This window comes from Melopsittacus undulatus, chromosome 1 (assembly GCF_012275295.1).
Source record: "Melopsittacus undulatus isolate bMelUnd1 chromosome 1, bMelUnd1.mat.Z, whole genome shotgun sequence".
Lineage (NCBI taxonomy): Eukaryota > Metazoa > Chordata > Aves > Psittaciformes > Psittaculidae > Melopsittacus > Melopsittacus undulatus.
In genome coordinates, this window is record NC_047527.1 from 83,850,312 (window position 1) to 83,872,208 (window position 21,897).

The 21,897-nt window shown below is 37.7% G+C and overlaps 1 protein-coding gene across 3 annotated transcripts in view; it reads right to left on the minus strand.

Annotated features, from left to right (window-relative positions):
- The window catches only part of PIGN (phosphatidylinositol glycan anchor biosynthesis class N), a 98,855-nt gene that overhangs the window by 35,555 nt on the left and 41,403 nt on the right, over positions 1-21,897 (minus strand). For all 3 annotated transcript variants that reach the window (XM_005149940.4, XM_031049668.2, XM_031049667.2), the window contains 4 exons: positions 20,432-20,487; positions 7,041-7,119; positions 4,123-4,305; positions 717-853 (listed from right to left, as the gene is read on the minus strand). In XM_005149940.4, the coding sequence (XP_005149997.2) occupies positions 717-853; positions 4,123-4,305; positions 7,041-7,119; positions 20,432-20,487 (455 nt within the window). The remainder of the gene's footprint in view (positions 1-716; positions 854-4,122; positions 4,306-7,040; positions 7,120-20,431; positions 20,488-21,897) is intronic.

Here is a 21,897-nt window from a genome sequence, read left to right on the forward strand (position 1 = left end):
TGTGCTTAATGTCCACCATACCCGATGAAACATTCAGAAGCTTTAGAGAGAGTGGAAAAAAATCCCCAGTTAGCTTTTCCAGTGTTTTATGAAGCAGCTCATTGTCTAACTGCAGTTGGTCTTATTTTCTCTGAATAATACTGAGTTAGTATCTACAGAATTGCCAGTATATTAGGTAATAGAAATCATAATATAGTTAAGTATTTTTGGATTTAGAGCGAAAGGAGACCAAGACAAGTCTGTTTTAATATCAGAGCACAATCTTCAACAAGACTAGTACATCTTCTCCAAAAGGAGATGGAGTTCAGCATACTTGACACTTTGCAGGATCAGACTATTCCAAGAGTACTGGAAAAGAACAGCCTACTACAAAGGAAGTCAGCTGCTACAGGTACTCGCCCAAAAATCTAGCACCCTTTTGTTACAAGAATACTAAAACCATTTTGTCTTGGAAAGACGTTAATTTATTTTTGCTAATAGGAAAGATATCTTCTAGAATTGGCAGCTGTATCAGTCAGTTTGGAAACCACCCTATATGTCAAGTGAAATATAAACCACAGTCCTCTGACATGTCTCAGGAACGTTTCAGGCAGTTTAATAAATTTATATTTAAGCTTTTTTCCCCAAATTTATGGAAAAAAAAATATTTGCCAACAAACAGGAAGCACAGATCCAGTTTTATAAAGCATTCTTTGGAAAACGTATTCTTTACTCACTCTTTCACAACTGCATACCACACTGGTACTGGCAAGAGACAGTATATGTAGTATGTCCAAGGACATGTTTGAATCAACAGGAAAAAAGCTATTATCATTCCAACAAAGGCAAAACCGTAGAAGAGAACAGGAGATTCCTGTAAAACAAATGTTGGACAAACATTTCTGAGACATCAATAAAATGTTTTAAACTCCACACTGTTTTTCCATTTGTTAGTTACACAGTAAAGCAAATGTTACTTTAACACAGCCACTCAAGCTGCCTTATGTCTCTGCGCACAACTTTGGACACTGTTTCCAGGCAGATGAAAAAAACAAAAGGCAAACCAACCACCGGATTTGAAGATTTAATTCTAAGTATCTCCCTGCATAAGGTCCTGCAGTAAAATCTGCACAGGCAAAGCACACTTGTACAGTTTGGAAGCCCAATGTATGCAGTATTATTTATGTTCAATGAATACATAAAATCCACCGGAAGTCTGAGATGCTAAGGGTCTTGCAAAAAAGAACTCTCTGAAATGTGGATTAAAAAAACAGACTTCACTTAGCATATAACCTTTTGAGTTCAAGTTTGCAGCATTAAGATCAAAACATTTAATGAAAATTCCATTAGCACACATTTCCTCCTCCTGACTGAGACATTTGAAAGAGAAGTAATTAAATTAAAATATAAGGCATTAACTGGAAAATACCAACTCTTCAGGATCTAGGGACAGCTACTGAAGGAGGCTTGCAACCAACCTCCCACAGGAAAGACAGCCTTACTCAAAAGAATCTGCAATTTCAAAATACAACAGAGGACTAGAATCACATGGTACTAAGATTCCTATGACAGCTAGAGCTGTCAATATACTTAATCCTATATATACAACATCACCAGCTTTGTGCTTTCTAAAAATAAATAATAAAGACATGAAATGTACTCAAAGAAACATGTTCTTGGACTAACAGAGCTGTAAGGAGGAACATCAAAGAGAAAGGAAATTTTTAAAATGGATAATCTCAGTCAGGTAAATTAGTCCTTAATCATCAGGTAGCAGTAATCTCTTGTTCATGCAAAAAGGGGCATTGAACAGTCACTGTGAATCTGCACTTTACCTGGTCATTGAACTATTCTTCCTTATTTAGGGACATTCAGATACCACAAGAATTACTGGCAAGGGAAGATTATGCTTTAAATAAACAATTTTATCTTCCTGTAAGGCAACCTGACATAGCAAAGGCAGCTTTAGTGACTGAGCAGTCTTTAGTATATAGTGTAGGTAATGACCAACACTTTTCTTCTACCTGAATGCCAGTTTCTTTGAATGAGTTATGTAGACAAATACATGACTATCTTAAATATGCTGAGGAGAAAAGATATTCAATTAGCAGTTCACATATACAGGTTAACTTTTTCTGCTTCCCTGTAAGTGACTTAACAACTGCCTTAATCTAAACTAACGCTAAATGCAAATTCTAAACGATTTTTAAAATAGGATTTCTAATAAGATCTGCCATTAAAGAAAGAAAAAATACGTTATATAGAAAGCTGACCTAATGCAAATTTAGTTTTGTAATTTTAAATCTTACATTTGCTGACATATAGACAGAACTAATATGTATAGGAATGATAAGCACACAGTATGATTTATCATCAAATAATTAAACACATACAATCAACATTTTATTCCATATAGAGATATAAATGTTATAGAGCTCAATATAATTGGTCATGCATTGAAAATGGAAATCAGACTTGCATTTTCTGAGGATGCTTAAAAAATAGATTAAAAGGTTAGGCTTCTGCTAAGCAAAACAACACACTGCTCTAAAAGCAAAAGTTCTTTCATATGCTTCATAAGAAACCAAAAACTTTTGAAGATTATATGTACAGGATGTGCAGTTTCATTATTCAGAGGCTCCTTTCAGATCTTATACAGCAGTGCTTTGTAGAAGACTATTTGTCAATGGTAGATTAGTTTCTCAGCAAAATTCTTTAAGTAGCTCCAATATTAGCTATAAACGAAATAACTTCCATATATGAAGGATTAGTTTCACACTGCGATCCCGTAAGTATTTAGGAACACTAAAAAAAGTTTCTACAGAAAAAGACCTCTTACTAAAACTGAGTAAGGAAAAATTATATGAAGAACTAAGAAACTTAATTTTTTTCTCACACTGTCACTAGTGTAAGATTTGCCTTCAGCAAGTAAAATCAATATACCAAATTAAAATCTGATGTCAACTAAAAATGTGAAGTTTTTGCTTAATGTAGTTATTAATATGCTTGATACTCACTCTATTTACTGTAATTATTTTGTTCATATCTGACATCTTGGATGATTTCTTTTCAGTTATTTGATGAAAGAAAACCTAAATCATGCATTACAGCACTTATGAATATTTCCCATTTCAATTTTGCATGATCACTTTCATTAAAGGCTGAGACTATCTCATTTCAATCAGTAGTAAAAACCTCAAGATAGCATGATAGGGATTTTCTCAGAGTAGTATACTGAAGGCAGTAAAGATGCTACGTGAGTGCTCATTCTCAGTTACATTATCAAATAAAACAATTCCCTTTATTTCGAAACAAATTCTTGAGCTTGGGATATTCTCCCCCACGAAGGATTTAATCCTTCTCTACTGAAATGGTAGCTCTTTGCTTATTCACTTTTTCAGCGTATCTCTGTTCCTGATGAACGGCTGAAAGTATATATGTAGAATTTTGTACTTTGTCAAAAATCAAACCATAATAATATTGTCAAAAAGAGCTTCCTTCATCTTTGATGTCTTCTATTGCACCCTTGCAAATTACAGAGTAGGAGAGCAAGCCTATCTGTGAAATCATGGTTCACCTTTCTGTTGAAACAGGTGATACATTTTAAAAATGCCATGACTGGACAACACAACTTTTGAAAACTGATTTCACATTGCCAGAGAGAACAGGAATAAAATAATTTACATGCTATTTTTTTTTTAATCCTTACACTAAATAACAAAAATCAAAATGGAAGCTTGAAGTCTGAGTACTTGCAAACAAGTATTATTACAACAGAGTGCTGACTTTGCTACAATCAACACTGAAAACTGGCTTCTAGTTAAAGATAGACCCTCTAACAGTTTTAAATCACTATGTTTGCCTATGCTTGCATTAGCATCTAGTAAAATGCACAGCTTTAAGAGGGAAGAAACTGAGAAAACATCATATTGCATACTCACTCTTACACAGTTTAGGAATATGGATCCTAATAAATGGACCAAACAAATGTTTGTAACCCAATGGTAACACTATGGAGGATTACAGTAACTAGAAAACTCTACAGTTTGCCAGTTTCCACATGTAATCAAAAGAAGGGAGACTGAGCATACATATAATGCTGAAAACTGTTAGAAAAAAAATCACTGCATGGTTCCAACCTACCTTATTACTAGTCTGGATAGCCTTGGTCAAATTAGTATGGGTCTTGATAATCACCAAAATCACGTAAGTCGTCCAGCCCACAAAACTCATTGCAATACTCAAGCCCAGGAATAATCTGTCGTAAGTATGGTAATAAGACAAGCCTTCCAAAGCAAGGTTAATCACTGTTTTGCACAGAGATATCTAAGGCAGATAAAACATAGAAGCAACAGTTTAGAGTAAGTTCCGTTTTACAGATCGGTGTAACTGAGCACAAGTGGAGCTCAGGCACCTCCATTACTCTTGGCATATATGTCCTCTCTATGCTGAGGTGTAGTGTTTTGGCCAGCACAAACTGCCGGAGTACACACTGCTTTGGACTCCTGTTGGACATAAAGTCAACCATTATTTGTCTCTTTCACCATCATCCTTGGCCACAACAGGTGAAAGCCAAGGAGAAATCACATCTTGAACACCACCTACTACCAAGCATGCTGCTTTTTTTCCCCATTAATATTCAACCATATATATATTTCATTATAAGTAACCCCACAAAAAACCCATTGTGTGCTTCTGAAGGCACAACATTTAAATAGAAGGAGAATTATGGATGCAGCCAAAACTTGGACACTCTCCACAGCCTGAAATAGACCCTTGCTGGGGTCTGATGTCCTCCACTTCAGTAGTACCTGATATAACCAGTGCTTTGACTAAACACCTGAGATGAATTCAGAGAGTCAACTGGAACCTCAGTTTCATTCACAAAGCAGCTTCTTGGGGCTCTCAGGACACAGATCACTTGGCCACAAGAAGGGTTGTACCCAGTCTAATCACAGGTCACCTTACTCAGTACCTTCCATGATAAAGACAGTGTTTTTTCCCCTCACCATGTCATTTGCTACACAAAAGTGTACCGACTCCTGTGATTTACCCAAAGATGGGAAGCTCAGCTGTGTAATCTGTGGTCACAGAGGGTTCTCTGTGATTAAAAGATCTGTCAGGAAGACTGTAATAAGAAGGTGAGCATACATGATGGTGCTTCTTTACATGTCCAGGTTGACTTAACAGCAACAATCAACAGAAAAGGGTATGTCAACTCCTGAAGAGATTGTATATCTGCCAATAGTCAAACTCACCCAAAATCAAATCATTCCTGAAGATGCAATTATGAATGCATATCTGCAATGCAAAGAGCTGCAGAGTAGAGGAGGCAAAGAATCATCTGAACCCCAGCAGCTGGTAATGCACCAACCTTTTTGCATTGTACTGTAGGAAGCTGAGGATAACCTGGGCACAGGCACAAGCCTGGTGTGTTAGTGATCAAGAGTGAACTTGAACACATGGGGCACTCAAGTGAATGAGGGATAAAATTTACACATAGCCAACAACACAAACTCACAGGTTTTACTACTGAAATGTATAAAACGTCTCCTATAAGTAAATGTGTGCAAGGCATGTATTAGGAAAACAAAAACCTGCTTCCACAGCAAAACAGACCCACTGATTTAAACTGAAATATTTTCCATTTACAATAAGGTAAATAAAAAGGGACAAGTTCTGACACAGATTTTTCTGTTCTGTGCATAAACCAGTAATTTATTACCCTGAGAAGCATATTAGGGAAAAAGAAGAGCTGAACCCTAACACATAATCACAGAATCCCAAGGGTTGGAAGGGACCTCAAAAGATCATCTAGTCCAAACCCCCTACAAGAACAGGGTAACCTAGAGTACATCACACAGGAACTTGTCCAGGCGGGCCTTGAATATCTTCAACGTAGGAGACTCCACAACCCCCCTGGGCAACCTGTTCCAGTGCTCTGTCACTCTTACAGTAAAGAAGTTCTTCCTGATGTTAACATGGAACCTCCTATGCTCCAGTTTACACCCATTGTCCCTTGTCCTGTCACTGGATATCACTGAAAAAAGCCTAGCTCCATCATCCTGACACCCACCCTTTACATATTTGTAAACACTGATGAGGTCACCCCTCAGTCTCCTCTTCTCCAAGCTAAAGAGACCCAGCTCCCCCAGCCTCTCCTCATAAGGGAGGTGTTCCACTCCCTTAAACATTCTTGTGGCTCTGCACTGGACTCTTTCAAGCAATTCCCTGTCCTTCTTGAACTGAGGGGCCCAGATGCGGCCTCACCAAGGCAGAGTAGAGGGGGAAGAGATAATGGAGTTATTCTTCCACGCATATGGCAGATTAAATGTAATATTGCATACTCAACTTTTTCATGTACTTTCTAACACAAAAGTCAGTGACCAAACTAAGCCTGTTAAAATGAAAGAATTCTTTATGTCACTTAGTTCTATAAATTATTTCTGTGAATGTGAGAATGCAAGCACTGGTGAACTGTACCCATGAAGTACCCTGTTGCACAGTGAGTAGTAGCAAATGCTCAGGAAACTAAGCACAGATTGATTTCACATATGGCTCCCAGTCTCTGATAAACTGAAATGTGAAACTAAGAACAAGAACAGCTGGTTCAAGTAAAAGAACAAAACAAAGCAGGATCTATGATGAAGCAAGACATTATACTTCATTTCCTTTATATAAGGTTATTTTCTTTACATAAGATTATTTTCTTTATATATGTATAAGCCTAAGAAGTGTGAACATAAACTACATTCCTCAGCCACTCTCTCAATTTACACTTTTCTACAGTGGGAAATAAAAACATACACTGTGGGTTAGTACACTAGGGAATGGTAACAAAAAATAAGTACAAGAAGAAATACAGAAGCCAGTATTATTCATTAGAATTGATGTCAAAAAGCAAAATTTTGGAGACTTACAGTGGGATTTTATTTGTGTTAATGAGATGTACATCATAAGGAAGGAAAAAAGTTTTATTTCCCAGTTTCAAGTTAAACAAATCTAAATATTTATATAATTAGAAATTCCTGTAAGAAAGCATATAGCAAAAGCAAACTTACCGCTTCATCGTACTTCTGCTGCTGAATATATAGTCTTGCTTTCTTTAAATAGTTGATCTGTTCAGAGTCAGAAAGTGGTCTGTACAACAGTATAGAGATATTAATGTTTCTCATTTTCATGAGCAAAGGAAGAGGCAGAAAAAAATTATTTTAATACAAAAAGAATTACTCTGCAATGAAACATATACAAATATTCTGAACTTCATTAAAGCAAATTAGAGGAATGGATTAGTTCCAATTACCTATATTCATACTTATGTCAACACTGCTGCTAACATATCCCAAGGTCTCTTCATTATCAAGCTTTTTTTTTTTTAATGTAGGTGTTTCTATCTAATACTGCTGAAAATTTTATCCCTTGTGTATTATTACTAACCGTTGCTCTGGCACATACAAGAACTAGCCAATTCAACTGATTTGATAGATGATTGTAAGCAGTTCATAAGCCTGACAGCATAGGACAAATTGTTCAGATTCCACACTAACAGCAGATGATACTCAACAATCTTCTCTTCGAAAAATAAGAGCTTCTTTCCTCTTACACAGGGAACTATCAGCACAATCTCCAGAGCAGGGGTTAACACAGTTACCTGGCTACACTGCAGCCAGTAATAAAAATATCTCTGATTTTAATAAATTTGATCATCAACCTAAATACTTGCTACAATTCTTCCCTTACAGAAAGCAGCAACACGAGAAAAAAGGCAGTCAACCAATCCTCACTGAGCAAAGTAAAAAAGAGTAAATGAAATAGCTGTATTAAGAACTGCTTTTACTCTTTTCAATCTAGAAAAGAATCAAAAGATGGTATCTATAAAACAAGCAGGAAGAGAGAGTTCTTGTGGAAAAAGGGAGGAAAAGATGATGACAAGGTGGTGGTGTTTGATCACCATAACTCTGGGAGAGAAAACAAAGGACTTTAGAAAACAGAGTTGAAAAACGGGAGAGTGAATGTTGGTTGTTCCTGCACCTTCAGGACATGTCCTTATGAAAGCCAACCTTACAGCTCTACATGCTGAGGTTCACTAGCATGCAGCCAGCAAGTGTGCATCGAAACTGATAATGACTGAAGTTAGAACCAATTCTTCAAGTAGGCAAATCAGGCCACATACTCCCTCAAGGAACATGTAACTCTCAAGTTTTGCTAATTTCTTTTTGGCAAGGGAAAGGGAGTAAAACACAAAACCAAGGTGGAAGTTTCCACCATGTATGAAGATTAACAGTAGGGAAAAAAAAAAAAGTATCTTTGCTTTTAGGTAAGGATACTAAAAATCTGGAATAAATATTAAGCAGCTTTATTTAGGACTTAAATACATCCAAGATGTTCCTCTGTTCACTGTCTCATTTTTATTGTTTTACACAGACTGTTTTCCATTGATTTTATCCTTGTCATATTCAATGCAAATTTCTAATATGCTAAAATTATCTTGCACTTTATATCTTCAGTAATTTAGCTATAAGCCCCTTAATTATTGTTTTACTCTCAATGAATCATTTTATTATTAATGAACAATCATCTTCACCTATTCCTTCTTAGATGACAGCATCTGGAATATCTGGGCATGAATGGTGTAACAGAATAAGTAGGGTTTTTAAACAGTAAAGCTCCAGTAAGTCAAATGCAGAAGGCAATTATTTTGTCAAATGGGGTTACCATTAGCAGGTGTATTGTTAATTTTCAATAGCTAACATACCACACATTTTACCTTACTTCCATATGTGTGCTTTTCAAGATGCTGAATTTACAATTGTTTTTGTAAAGTTTGAATTCCCCCAGAAGCTAAGGACTGTTCATATGTAACTGTATCAAAATACAAGTTTCATCCTGAATGCAAAGGTTGATTGTCATCTTAAGATACTTTTTGCCTCTGTATTAAACAAAAACCTCAAAGGGGTTAAAGAATTTGTGCATATCACACCAGACTAGAAAGAAGAGTTACTAAAATGCTGGTTATCTCTCAATTAAGGAATGGGTATAGTTCACCTAAGCAGTTTATAATCCATTGAGAACCCTAGTTCACTTCCTAAAGCTGGTAAAGTTGATGGAAGATTTACAAGAAGCCCTTGCCAAATATAGCAGAAAACATGAAGAGACAAAGCTGAGCCATTAACAGAAATGGAAAGTAGCCAATTGAAACTGGAACTTTAGACATGGTGATTCTATAAAATTTAGAAGACTCGCCAAACAACAAAACCAAAAGGAAAATCTAAAGCTGCAACGTCAAACCTTGAACTATTCTTAGCACCATTTAATTTTTACTTAAGCTATTTAAAAGGTTTTGAATAAGAGGCAGTTATTGTTACAAAAGAATAAACTGATCAGTTATTTCCATGTGTAGTGACAGAGGTACTACTAGTATGACAATGTATTCTCAAGGTCACTTAATGAACACATCCATGCAATTAGTATTAAGTGATGAAGTGAATTTACTGATCATTATTAGAAAGATTCTGAACTCTATAAAGAAAACTAAGCTATGTATGTATGTATATGCTCGCACCAGCTACCCATCACCAAAATAGAATTCTATCAGATTCTCGGTCAATAGTTTTGACAAGTAAAATCAGTAAGTCTTCTTGTATAACAGAAAAATACCTGTCCTATTAATTAACAAACACACACAAAGAGAATTCAGTCAGTGGACTCAACTCAGTCCTCCTACTCTTGAAAGTACATATGCACTATAAAGTATAGCATAGTTACTCTAAGGTTTAACTTGAAAAACCAAGGACTCTCTGGTCATATATATTATAAACACATGTAGTAACAATATCATCAGGATTCTGAAGACAGAAGATTACATTCTTTGATGTAAGAAGAGGTCCTAGAAGAGTAATTTGTTTTTCATGATGATTATTAGAGATTAACCTTCCAGACAGAAATCACAGCTTCATCCATGAATTAATCACGAAGCAAAACAACTGGGTTAATCACACAAGTGTTCATAAACTACCCCTTCTGAGATGTTGGCTACCCTTGTCATAAGTACCCCTGACAAAATTAATCTTTCCAACATACCACTCATGCTTCATCTAAGGTATTTGACAGCACTAACAACAAGACTGTGATGAAGTACATTCACCATAGCAATATCAGGGGGACCTCTCTTTGTCCAGTGAGTCATGTTTATCATCACGCTGCAGAAATTACCATTGCCAACAGCAGAGGTAGCATGCTGCAGCCAAACCATGAAACGAAATCTTCGAACAGAAGGAGGTATCTTGCAAATGCATCTGTATCCACCACTGCTGGCTTGCTATTTTTGTTATGTCTGGCTATTTGGGTAATGATTTATAATTATTTTATCATACAGAAATTTTTCCAGAATTCTGTTATAAAATGTAACTCCTCAGGATCTTCAGTAGTTTAGTACTTACAATGCTGAAGATTTTATAATGAAAGTCAAGGAAGCATCACAGACCTACAGATGCAATGTACAAACAGAAAGGCTGAAATCTTTGCCTAGCTTGCTGTCAGAAGAAAACTAATTTATCTCAGCTGCTTCACTCCACACACACAAACTCCAAATACATGACTAGTGTCAGCTCACACACTTCTACACACTTCTGTTATTGCCTTTTCACTCTTCCCATCAGAAAACAACCCATGCACCCCAACACCTTCTCCCACCCCCAAAAAAACCCTGTGCATTCTACAACCCTTTCAGAGTGGCAAGATTTTCAGTAAACAGTGATTACATTTCTATAACTCATATCTAGCAGCAAATCCAAAGTAGCTGCTCAACAGACTTCAGTCTTCTGACTTTGCATATTGGCTGTCTGGGGGACAGGGTGAAAAGGACCTGCTGCTGACACAAAACTAAAAGAGCTGGAGGATAAGGATATATATTCCTTGAACCTTATGATAGCCACCAGATGGAATAACGCCATCTGAATAAAGCCTGCTAGGTTTCTGTATGGATTACTTTCTCCTGAATGTCATGTAAGGCAAACATTCTCATTTGCTTTGTTACAAAATTCTCAAGTCCAAAATTGTTAGCAGTAAAATAGGCATCAGGCTGCCACTGTCCAAACAATTCCAGCAACCTCTTCTGCCAAAAGGCAGAGCAATCATAGGTTCTTGTCCTCTCCTTCAGAAAGAAGATCCCTGGTATCTTAGTAACCTGCAACCTAAAAGAAGTCACCCAGGTTAACATTGGCGCACTCTCCACAAAGCTCTTCCATTGGCACCATCCCATAGAAACAACCTAGGCCTCTGTCAGCCACCACTGTCCTCCCACCAGTGGGACTCCAAGAGGGGCAGGTAAACATGTTCAAACTGTTGCCACCCATGCCTCTGTGAGAAGGCCATACCAAGGAGAAAAGATGCCTTCCAGTCCAGCAATTCTGCAATCACGCAGAGTACTAGTTATAGGACTCACTATTACGGCTTTGATCCACACCACCGCTGCTGGCAAAATGTCATCTTGAAAGTGCAACAGTAAGACTGGCCTGATGTTTTTGCAGGGCTGTCATTCAAAAGTTAATACAAGTAATTGAGCAACACTTTTTTCAAAGCCTCTTTCAGAGCAACAGGCTTCAGAATCAGTCAGTCTCCCACGAGAGCTGTCTTCAAACATTTCCAGTGCACAACAGAGACATGCTTCAGAAAGCATCACCTAAGGGGAAAACACAGGCACAGATCTTGCACTGAACACCACTGACTTAGCAAAACATGACCGCATGCTTATTTCTGCTCAACATCAAATTCACCCAAGTTACCAAGTCTTTGCACTCATGGGTTGCTATTAACGATAATGCAATCACAGACTAGCCTAACTTCATCATTCTATCATTTCTTTTGAGGGTATGGTGCACAGCCTTCTGGGAGCAGGATGAGATGCACAATATAAAAACTTTCCACTGCTCCACTGACAGCAAAGAATCATCAGAAAAAGTGAATGGCAAGTGATGCGAAGTCATGAGTTCATTTAGCAAAACATGGAAAAATCTACCAAATGGATATTTCAAAAATCAAAGTCTGGAACCATGGTGTTTACTTTTTGTTGATCTTGAGTACATGAGGCTAATAACGGCAGTGATCAGAAAAAAAAAAGAAGTCATATTTACATGAATTATAATTGCCAGAAGCTGACTCTTCCAGTTTTCAAACTGTGTTCAAGTTTTTTACACATGCCCACTCCAAAGAAATAATTGTTTTACTATATCTGCTAAAGACAGACTGAAAGCACATATTATGAGATACACAGACAGTACTTTGCATATGTTTTAGTTTTGGTCAGAGTGAAGGGTCAAAGATTAAATGATTTGGTGGGTAAATTCAATGTCCTTAATCTGTTTAGATAGCCTGAATTCTGTTTTCTAAAATATTTTCAGGGAAGTTATTTAAACAGCCAAGCCATATGAAACTTGATTTTCATAATTCAGAAGCAAGATGAATGTAGTTTACAGATAAAATATACAGCAATGTGCTTAGTGTGCTAAAGCTGTGCTTTTTGAAAGAAAAGGTACTCCACATAAACCTACACTAAAAGGTAGTTCTTAAGCTTCTTAAAGTCCAGGACTCTCAGCCTGATCTACTTTTGTCCTGCTGTTTCACAACCAGGAGTTTCAGTTTTGGAGTGTCTACATTTCAATTAGGTTTTTCTGTTTCTGGGTATTCTGACTAACATGTTAGATTGTAAATCAGCCACTCTAGCTGTAGGGCTGCACTCAGTTATCTTTGCTACTTTTTTTCTTTTAAGAAGCATTAATAAGCATCACTGTGTGCATCATCAGACACTACAAAAGAAAGGAATAAGAAAGTCAGTAGGAGGCTCCTGATTTAAGCTCCGGGATTTTTGTACTTTAAACCATAATGAAATGAAAGGAGAAGACACACACTTCCACACATCCAAGACGGCAAAAAAGCATCTTTACTGACACATCGCAAAAACCAGTACACGTATGCTTTTTGTATTCAGATTCACAAACATGCAAAGGAGGAAAGAGCAAGTCATACATCAGTGAAACCACAGGAGATGGTCTGACTGCTAATGGTCTCGTTCTGGACTGTCAAGTCCAAGGAATTAAAATAGCCTTTTAATGTCCACAAGTCAGTGTCCCTGATGCAGCATATTCACATATTCAACAACAAAGTGCCTTAGGATATTTATGTAAATCCTTTAGATAGCGGATATGAGAGAAAAAGGAGCAGGCAAGCTAACTGCCAGCTGACAATTCACTGACCAGAGAAACAATTAAGATAACTGGGCCGCACACAGCAAATTTTGCATGCAACTACAGCAAGAGCTTTGACAACAGAGGCCAGGAGGAAAGAAGCCACGCTTTGATGTCCTCTCTCCAGCCCACTCACAGTGGCACTGAAAAGCTGGATGCATGGATCTAGCCAGCACAGGGTTTTGCCTGAAGAACCAGCAGGACATGATGCAGCAGCCTTGGAAAGGGAAACAGCTTAATAGGGAAGATGAAGATCCTTGAAGGAAAGGAAACACATTATTTTTCAAGTCTCTTCTATTTTAGTTCTGCAGGGGACATATGCTGACTAAATAACAATGCCCTACCTTTGCTGTTAAGTCAGCCCTTACCTCTGCAAAACGTGTGATTATTTCTGTCATTCATTGACCTGGATCTAGCTATCTGCAGTGTTGTGGCTATGTAGTGTTGTACCACAAGTTGTCTTCTGCTCCACAATCTTACATGGCTAGCCTAAACCACAGCAACAAGTTTCCAGACAGCTGCATCCAGAAGAGGCAGGTACCTAATAGTGGTGCCCCATGTCCAACAAGACATGTTTGGGTAGGTCCCCCATATTCATCCTGACCAGACCACCATCATACATCAAGGAGTCTGTGATCCACATAAGAGTTAACCTGAGTAAGCCTAGGTTTGTGCCGCACATCTAGCATGGCTTTAGGCTGTCCTGCACTAATACCTTGGCTGCAGGACAAACCCAGACAGTTTGTAGTAACAGAGGAGCCTGCAGGCAGCTCGCACTCCATACTGGCAGTTAATGTTGCCTGTCTGTCCTCATATTTACCTAGAAGTGAAGTAAGAAGTTCTCACATAAACCTCCATTCTATTTGACAGCAAAAATAATTACTAGAGTTGATTTATTGCAAGAAAATTATATAATAGCGTGAATGATCAGAAAGAGGTAACCTCTCCAGAGCCAGGATCTGTGCAGCACCATGGGAAAATCCATCTGAGCTTCATGTGATGCTGCACAAATGAAGGGTATGCAGCTCCTGAAGGGTTGTATAATTTCTTGCTATCTATATTCCTCTTTTTATTTTAACTTATTAAAGCAGGTATTTTACCATGCCATTTGTTATTGGGCCTTTCTTACTGAGATCCAGAAAGAGCCCCTCTCACTCTCTCTCTTCCTCTAGACATCCCAGTGCAGAACATCCCGTGCCCAACCCATCCCACCACCTGCCTCTACACCCTCCCTCAGCCTCAGAAGTTCCAAGAAAGGGCCAAAGGGCTTTATACAAGGGAACAGAGAAACAGCTTGCGATATTTTTTCTTATATATTAGCCTCTTAGCTTCTTCTAAAGCCTTTACTTACTTTCTGCTTGATAGCAAATCCAATTATGCATGGTCCTCCTGCAAAGAAGCCACTGCTAGTAAGCTTTTCATGTACAAACTAAAAGCTCCTGAGCACGCTGTTGAAACTGGAGACCAGCAGGATGCCTGCTTTCTAAGAGGATAACATCCACCCTGAGCAGCAGTTTAACAGAGTGCTCCTGACGCTGCCCATTCAGCGAAAGAGAAGCTGACATTTTCACCAAAGAACACAGGCATTGATTTCTCCCTAAAGAGATAATACATCTACCATTAAATCTTTTTTACTTTTTTTCTCTTTTAAATAATATGAATCCATTCTTTCCATTTGAACATTTTTGTGTCTACAGCACTGCAATTTCTTGTATCAGCTGCCCTAGAAGCAGGCTGATGCCTAGATTCCCACTTGGTAATGCAGTGGGGACAAAGTCAAGAAAAGAAAAAGCCTTTCCAGGGTTCACTAGAAATTGTCAGAAGTGCCATCCCTCATTGTTGACCACAGGACAAAGGGGCTGAAATGCCTTCCCAGATAAATCTCTGTCTCTGCTAAATCAAAGTTCCTGTGGAGCCACAAAGTATTCAGACAAATGGACAGGGAGGGTAATTGCTGTTAGAAATACCCTTCCCTACCACAATAGCTTCCTGACATTCAGTCCTTAATGTTTGCTCTTGCAATGCCTCATCACATATATCACAAATATCTCATATACTACCATTTATTTAAATAAATATCATTGATTTAAACAAAGCAAGACCAGGATGCTTCAAAGGATGCACTACATTTACTGACATCTTAAAGAACCTTGCCCCACTTAACAGCAGAGGAGAAATCACTTTCTTCTCTTTGCTCCAAATGTCAATTTTGTGGAAATATCTATTTTATTTTGAAAGGCCATGAGACAGAGAGAGTAATGTAGTGCTATATCTCCAGTTATCAGAGAAAGGAAGACAAGGTATTTGTGACTATGCCATTTCTTTGTAGTTGCTGTACATCTTCAAAGACACTCTACATTATGAAAGAACTGTTTTCTTTCCTAACACCATGACAAATACATGATTGATACTTCCTTGCAACAAATCCATGCAAATGTTGAAGTGAGTTATACCTTAGTTCATATTGGTGGGGAGAGAAAAGAGTCACATTTTCATACAGCAAGGGAGAGTCACATTTTTATTCAGCAGCTGCACACTGCACATTAAAAATGCAGTGACTTTCTGTATCATTATGCAAGTTCTAACTTGATTATACACACAGAAGTAAGCATTTGTGATTATTACAATGTAGTATTCAAAACAGTTAAGTTACTTGAAAAATGCAGCATCAAGATGGTATGGAATTTTTCATATATGAGAAAATACAAGTTTGACCTAAAACAAGATACTTAAGCATTTCCTGATAGCCCCCCCACCCCCCCAAACCCTTAGTGATATTAACTTCAAGACATTCAACAAAAGAGCACAGCTAGTGGAAAGCAAGCACTGATTATAAATTTGGCTGCTTATCTCGGGTTTTTTCATATATGGTGGTGCTTAAACTACTGATCTTCCCATCTTACTGTGAGGCACCAGAACCTGAAGAGCTGAAAGCACAACCTTCCCTGAAAGCACTGTATACATCAGGCATATAAAACAGGACTCCTGTGCTTTTGTGTAATTTCATATATGAAATCTCTCTTACCTGTTGGGATAATCAAATTGTATTAATTGGTTAAGAGTATTTTAGTCAAACACTGATGTCTCACCTACTCACATCACTACGCTATCCTCCTGCTGTTCCTCACAGGATTACTTTCACAGCCCAGAGATGCCAGCTTTGGGAATGCTTTTGCAACAGTAGCATCTGGCCCCTTGGCATACTCCTCTTTGAACTGTGCCAGCTCAGCAGTTGCCTTAAGGTACATCAAATGGTCAGAAAGCTAGTAAGATAGATCGCTATCCTGGACATTGGTTTACCTACGTCAGCAATCTTCAGATTTGTCCTCACTTACTTCAAAGCATCTGGCATCTTTTAGTACCTGCTTTTCTTACATGTCAATGTCAAAGTATTGTGCCTATGTCTCAGAATCCTGATAAGAAAAGACTCTGATTTTGCTAAGCAAACCATTTCTGAAAATATGTCTTTCACAGCTGGTAGAAAAAAAAGGTAAGGAGTGGAAGGAAGTGGGAAGGAAACTAATTTCAGACAGTAAATCTATTCAGGTATCCAACTGAACTGCAGACAAGCATTCTAAACAGGTATTTCAATAGCAGCAAGGGAGACTGTTCTGCTCCTGCACATTCACTCCCCTGGGAGCAGATTCTGCAAGGCCAGGTGTTCAGACACTTGCAGCTGATCTTTCTCCCATGTATTCTCAACAATTTCACAGCTAGTCTCAAGATACACTTTTACACAGATCTATTCCTTGATGAAGGCACTTTGACAAAAAAGAAAGTGGGCATTAGTGGCAAACAGACACATCTTAATATATACAGCTATCCAAATTCTAACCTGCCTCAAACCTGGTCAAGTAGACACTATTCAAGTTTCTATCACAGAATACAATGATCAGCTCCATCTTCCTCCTCTTCATTACACACCTGACAGATGGATTTAAGAAAGAGATGCAGTTTAGATCCAAGTAGGCAGGGGCACATGGCCTCCTTCTTTCCCTGTCTAATGTGCCAAGCATACTTCTATGAGGGATGAGATTCCCTATGGAAATCAGAATCCTTATATCAAGTCAAGATACTTTATCTGTTCCCAACACTGTGTTAATAAAGGAGTAAAAATAGGCTGCTTGTATATAGATATATGTATATATGAACTAGCTCAATGCTTTTGGTGCAATATATGCAACATGCAACTCAAACACTAAGTTTTAAGTCACTGCATCTGAAGGTTATGAACAATTTTCTAGTCACTTGCTAATAAAACATGTAAAATTCAAGAACTTAAGCTCAGAAGCAGGATTTCCCCCTCAGAATATTAAAACCAACTTTTTAATGCTATTTCTGACTGAAAAACTAACTTGAGGTTTTTGTTAAGTTGTAGTTTCTACAGAACACATTATTTGTGAATATATTCTCCCTCCCTTCTCCCTTGGGAAACACATTTTCAACAGTAATTTTACCGACTTCTCTGAAACCAGAATGTCTCTAAAAGTTTAGATTCAGATTTCTTCTGAAACATGTATCTATTTGTATGTATTTCTGTTATATAGGCTTTATTCAATGACACCATTTAATTTAAGTAAGTTAAGAAAGGCAGTTCTTAGAGATAACTTTGTTTATTTTCAGGTTATCAAGATGCTGAATGTACATAAAATGTATAATATTTTAAAAAATATTTACATTACCAATTGCTACGTAACTTAATGGTCCCAAAGCACTTCAGGTAAGAATTATGCTTCACTAACTTCCAATAAGCTAGGAAGAAATAAAGCATTATGTTGGAGCACACACTTTCTGAGCTTCAAGTGACAGATTTCAGGCACCAGAAGGATTAATAAAGGATATAGCTCTTTTGTACAACAACTGAAATCAATGAACAATGGTGGACGAAGCTATTCACGTCTGAATGAACAGTGCCTAGCAGAACTGTGCTGCAGCAGACAAAGACAGGCACAGAGTAACACAAATCAGGGGGCAAACCTGTCATTAAACCCGGGCTGCAAAGTCCAAATAGCATATGGCTGTGTAGAAATGCAATCTCCATGCCATTACCAATCATTCTGAAATAAAGCACACTATACCAAGAAATCTCTTGCTCCAGACACAGAAGTAAGTTATCTCCAGCTTTGCCTTTTTAATTTCTTATGAAATAGGGAGAGTAACTGTACTCTTCAACATGCTTTTATTTACCACAAAAAACCCCAACCCAGTGTCACAGTGAAGGCAGCAAAACGGGGATAGATGCCTTTCTTTCAGTATCTCACTCGGATTAAAGCAAAATTTGTTTGAAGAACTGACAAGGGTTGTGTTATACTAATGACTCAGATCATGACCTGAAGCTGAAGTGCAGGCTTGTGTTCACTGCTCACACAGTCAGACAGCTCCATGTGAAAGAGGGGATAGATTTGTAGACAGGTCATGTTTAAAATTACCTCAGGTTTTCCTTCAGCTCCTGCAAGCTGAAGCACTAGGAAGTTACTTGTCTGCTTAAAAATAAATTGGTGATCAACCACTTTAACCCAACTGTTAGTAACTGGTTGGACAATGCCTTTGGTAGCTTCCCAGACATCTGCCAAGATTTGAAAGTCAAGGAAAGCTGTGAAGATGAATTAGACATTAGAATTTGGCTAAATTCCCCCCTCACACACACACACATACACACACAGTAGATAAGTGTTTGCGTTAACATCTGACAACCTGTTTTTCTAGAGTGAAGATAACAAACATCACCTTGAGAAACCAAAGAAAGTCTTCACCCATACAACATGCAAGCATAAGCACCTTTTGTAAGGTAATTCACACATCCAAAGAATTTTTTTGGTCTCATACAACAACTTGATCTGGGAGGATCATTAACCCAAATTCTGATTCAGAAAAGTTTTAAGAATATCTATTCTTGCAATGGACCGTACCAAAGTAACATGTTCATACCAAGTTTTAGTCATATTTTCAAAAGTGATGTCTCAGGCATCTCTACTTAAAGCAATCTAATATATCATAAAAAAATACAATTGTCCATAAGGCAATCAATAACACTTCCTTTAAAGATAAATTTAGCATTAATAAAAACACATCCTATTTTACAGAATCAGTCTTATTTCTTGGGAAAGGCAAAATTGAAACAAGAGCTGTGAAATCAGATTAATGGTCTTTCCCAAGAATCACAGATGGCCATCCTTTCCATACAGCATTTTTGTTCCACAATCAGTAAATGCTTTGATAATGCACCTGTCATTCTTAATCAGAATTTGATCTAAAACATTCATTATGTGCCCAAGATCAACTCTTACTTGTATCTCAGATATTGTCTTGAACTGCTCCCTTTCAAGAAGCTAGTACTGTAACACAGTAAATCTCTGCTCAGAAAGACAGCAATCTTTTTTAGCAACCAAATATACTTCACAGGAAGAGATTCAAGTACTTTTTACTGCTGGTATGATTTAAAGATCTTAATTAACATCAGTTTTATTTCCCAAAGGATAACAGCTGCTCTCAGTAACAACGCATTTCTGGAGCACTCTACAAACTGAAAGCAAAATTGAACAGTATCACATGCACCCAGAGCAACGCTTTCAAAAACCTTTAGGGAAAAAAAAAAAAAGAAAAAGCAGCTTCAATTGGATAAGACTGAAAGGTGAGCAGGTCAGCAACTGCTCCATATACTAGAACACAGAGCTTGTAGATACACAAATCACTGCAGAGACTCCTTCATGGCCCTGGAAATACTAACACTAAGCAGCACAAATTCTAATGATTTTGAGCTTGTTTTGGGTTGATTTTATATCACAGGGAAAACTGTTCTTATTTAAACTTTTATATATATGAAAATAAAACCAGATTGTATTTCTTGACCCTATAAGGACTCCTATCTCCCAAAAAATGCTAAAAGAACATAGTAGAAACAACAACCAAAAAAAAAGTATGCAAAAATTATCATGCAGCGTATATAGTGTGTATATAGCTATATTGTGAAAAAGCTTGAGGAAACAACCCTTAATGGAAAACCAAATATTAAGAATAGATATACTTCTAACCAGATTTTTTCAATTGAAGTTAATTGCACAGAGTTCTATTGCACACTTCCATAGCCAGATAAGCACTATCATTTAAAAAAAGTCTCAAGAGACTCATTTCTGTTGTTGCATCTCACTGAAATACCAAAACAATAAGATAAATAATCAACTAAAATGCATACAGTTTTTACAGACACTTACTTGAATGGTATGAATAGAAATGACAGCGTAGTTTCCCTTTTCTGACTCATCTTAACCTGCATAAAAAAAGCATTAAAGTTGCAACAAGACTTAAAATCCTATCAGGAATTAAACTAAAAAAAAAATCACAGAAGAGTTCTAAGACTTTGGAAAAGTTATGAAATCACACTGTCAATGTGTAGCTCCTCTGAGTTCCTGGAAACCCAGATCTGCCTTATAGTAGGAATAATAAGCCACTTCCTAGCCACTAATTTTCACAGAACTTTTACAGTTTGCAGACTAAAAGGAAGATAGGGTTAGAAGTGCCACCAGACTTCAGTGATAGCCTCCCTCAATGAAATCAGTATTTTGCTGCAGTGTAGTAGCTCCCAACTGGCATCACTGCTAAAGCAATGCTGTTGGACTGATTAACCTGTGCACGGATAAAAACAGGTTTTGATGCCATCAGAGCCACTTTGCCCAAGGCCCTTCAAAACATCTTTAAGGCCTCCTGCAGCAGCCTGACTTGTGTCTGACTGTCAGCATAAAGTGCAGACAGGAACTTTCTAAGCTCGCTGCTCCCAAAACCTGGCAGCTTGAAGTAGCAACCTGCACATTTCATCCTATCTATCCAAGGCAACACCCTCTCTGGGGAGTTACAAACTGTGGTCAGGTCAGTCCGCCACAGGAAAAGTGAAAACCCACTTGGCATGTCTAAGCCAGTGTGCTACTTCTGCTTCAGGAGAGAAGCACAAAGTAAACACACACACGATCATTCCAAAACAATGCTAAAAACAAGCCAGCCAAGAAGAAAAGAGATAACCTAGCACTACAAAAATGAGAGAATAAAATAGACTTAAATGAAAGAAGACAGAAAAAGTTCTGGTAATTTTTTTTTTTTTTCAAATAATCCCCAAAAGACCAATTTAACTGAAAAAGTCCTGAGTCACATCCTTAATTCTTACAGCAGAAGCATTCCATCTATGAAGGGCATATCAGAATGCTTCAACTTCACATCCAGTCCACCAGTCACTTCCCCTGCTGCTACTTGCCAGCTTTGCAGGACAGATTTGGAAGCAACCCTGGTGCTGACAAGCCAATATGGTATCCACACATTTGGGAACCTGTCATTCAAGGGACAGAAGGTGCTAATGTCTTGCAGGTGATCCCATGCTATTTCATTGCTCCACTATTCCTGACAGGGAAACAGTTTTCATGTGGCTCAGCTTCCTGTCTGTGAAAGGATAGTTTTTCCTCAGAGCATTTCTACATCTTGCCAAAACTGTGATTTTTGGATTTTTGACTGTTTCTTATTCTACCATCTAGTGAAAGAGAACTCTTTTTTGTTTGGACCACGTATGTGTTCCCATAATACAATGATATCCAATATTAGATGAATCAAAACAGAGAAGCCACAGATGAATCCCTGCAAAGCAAAACAACAGGTACAATAGCATTTAGCTAAAGTTAGTTAGGCCACTAATTTA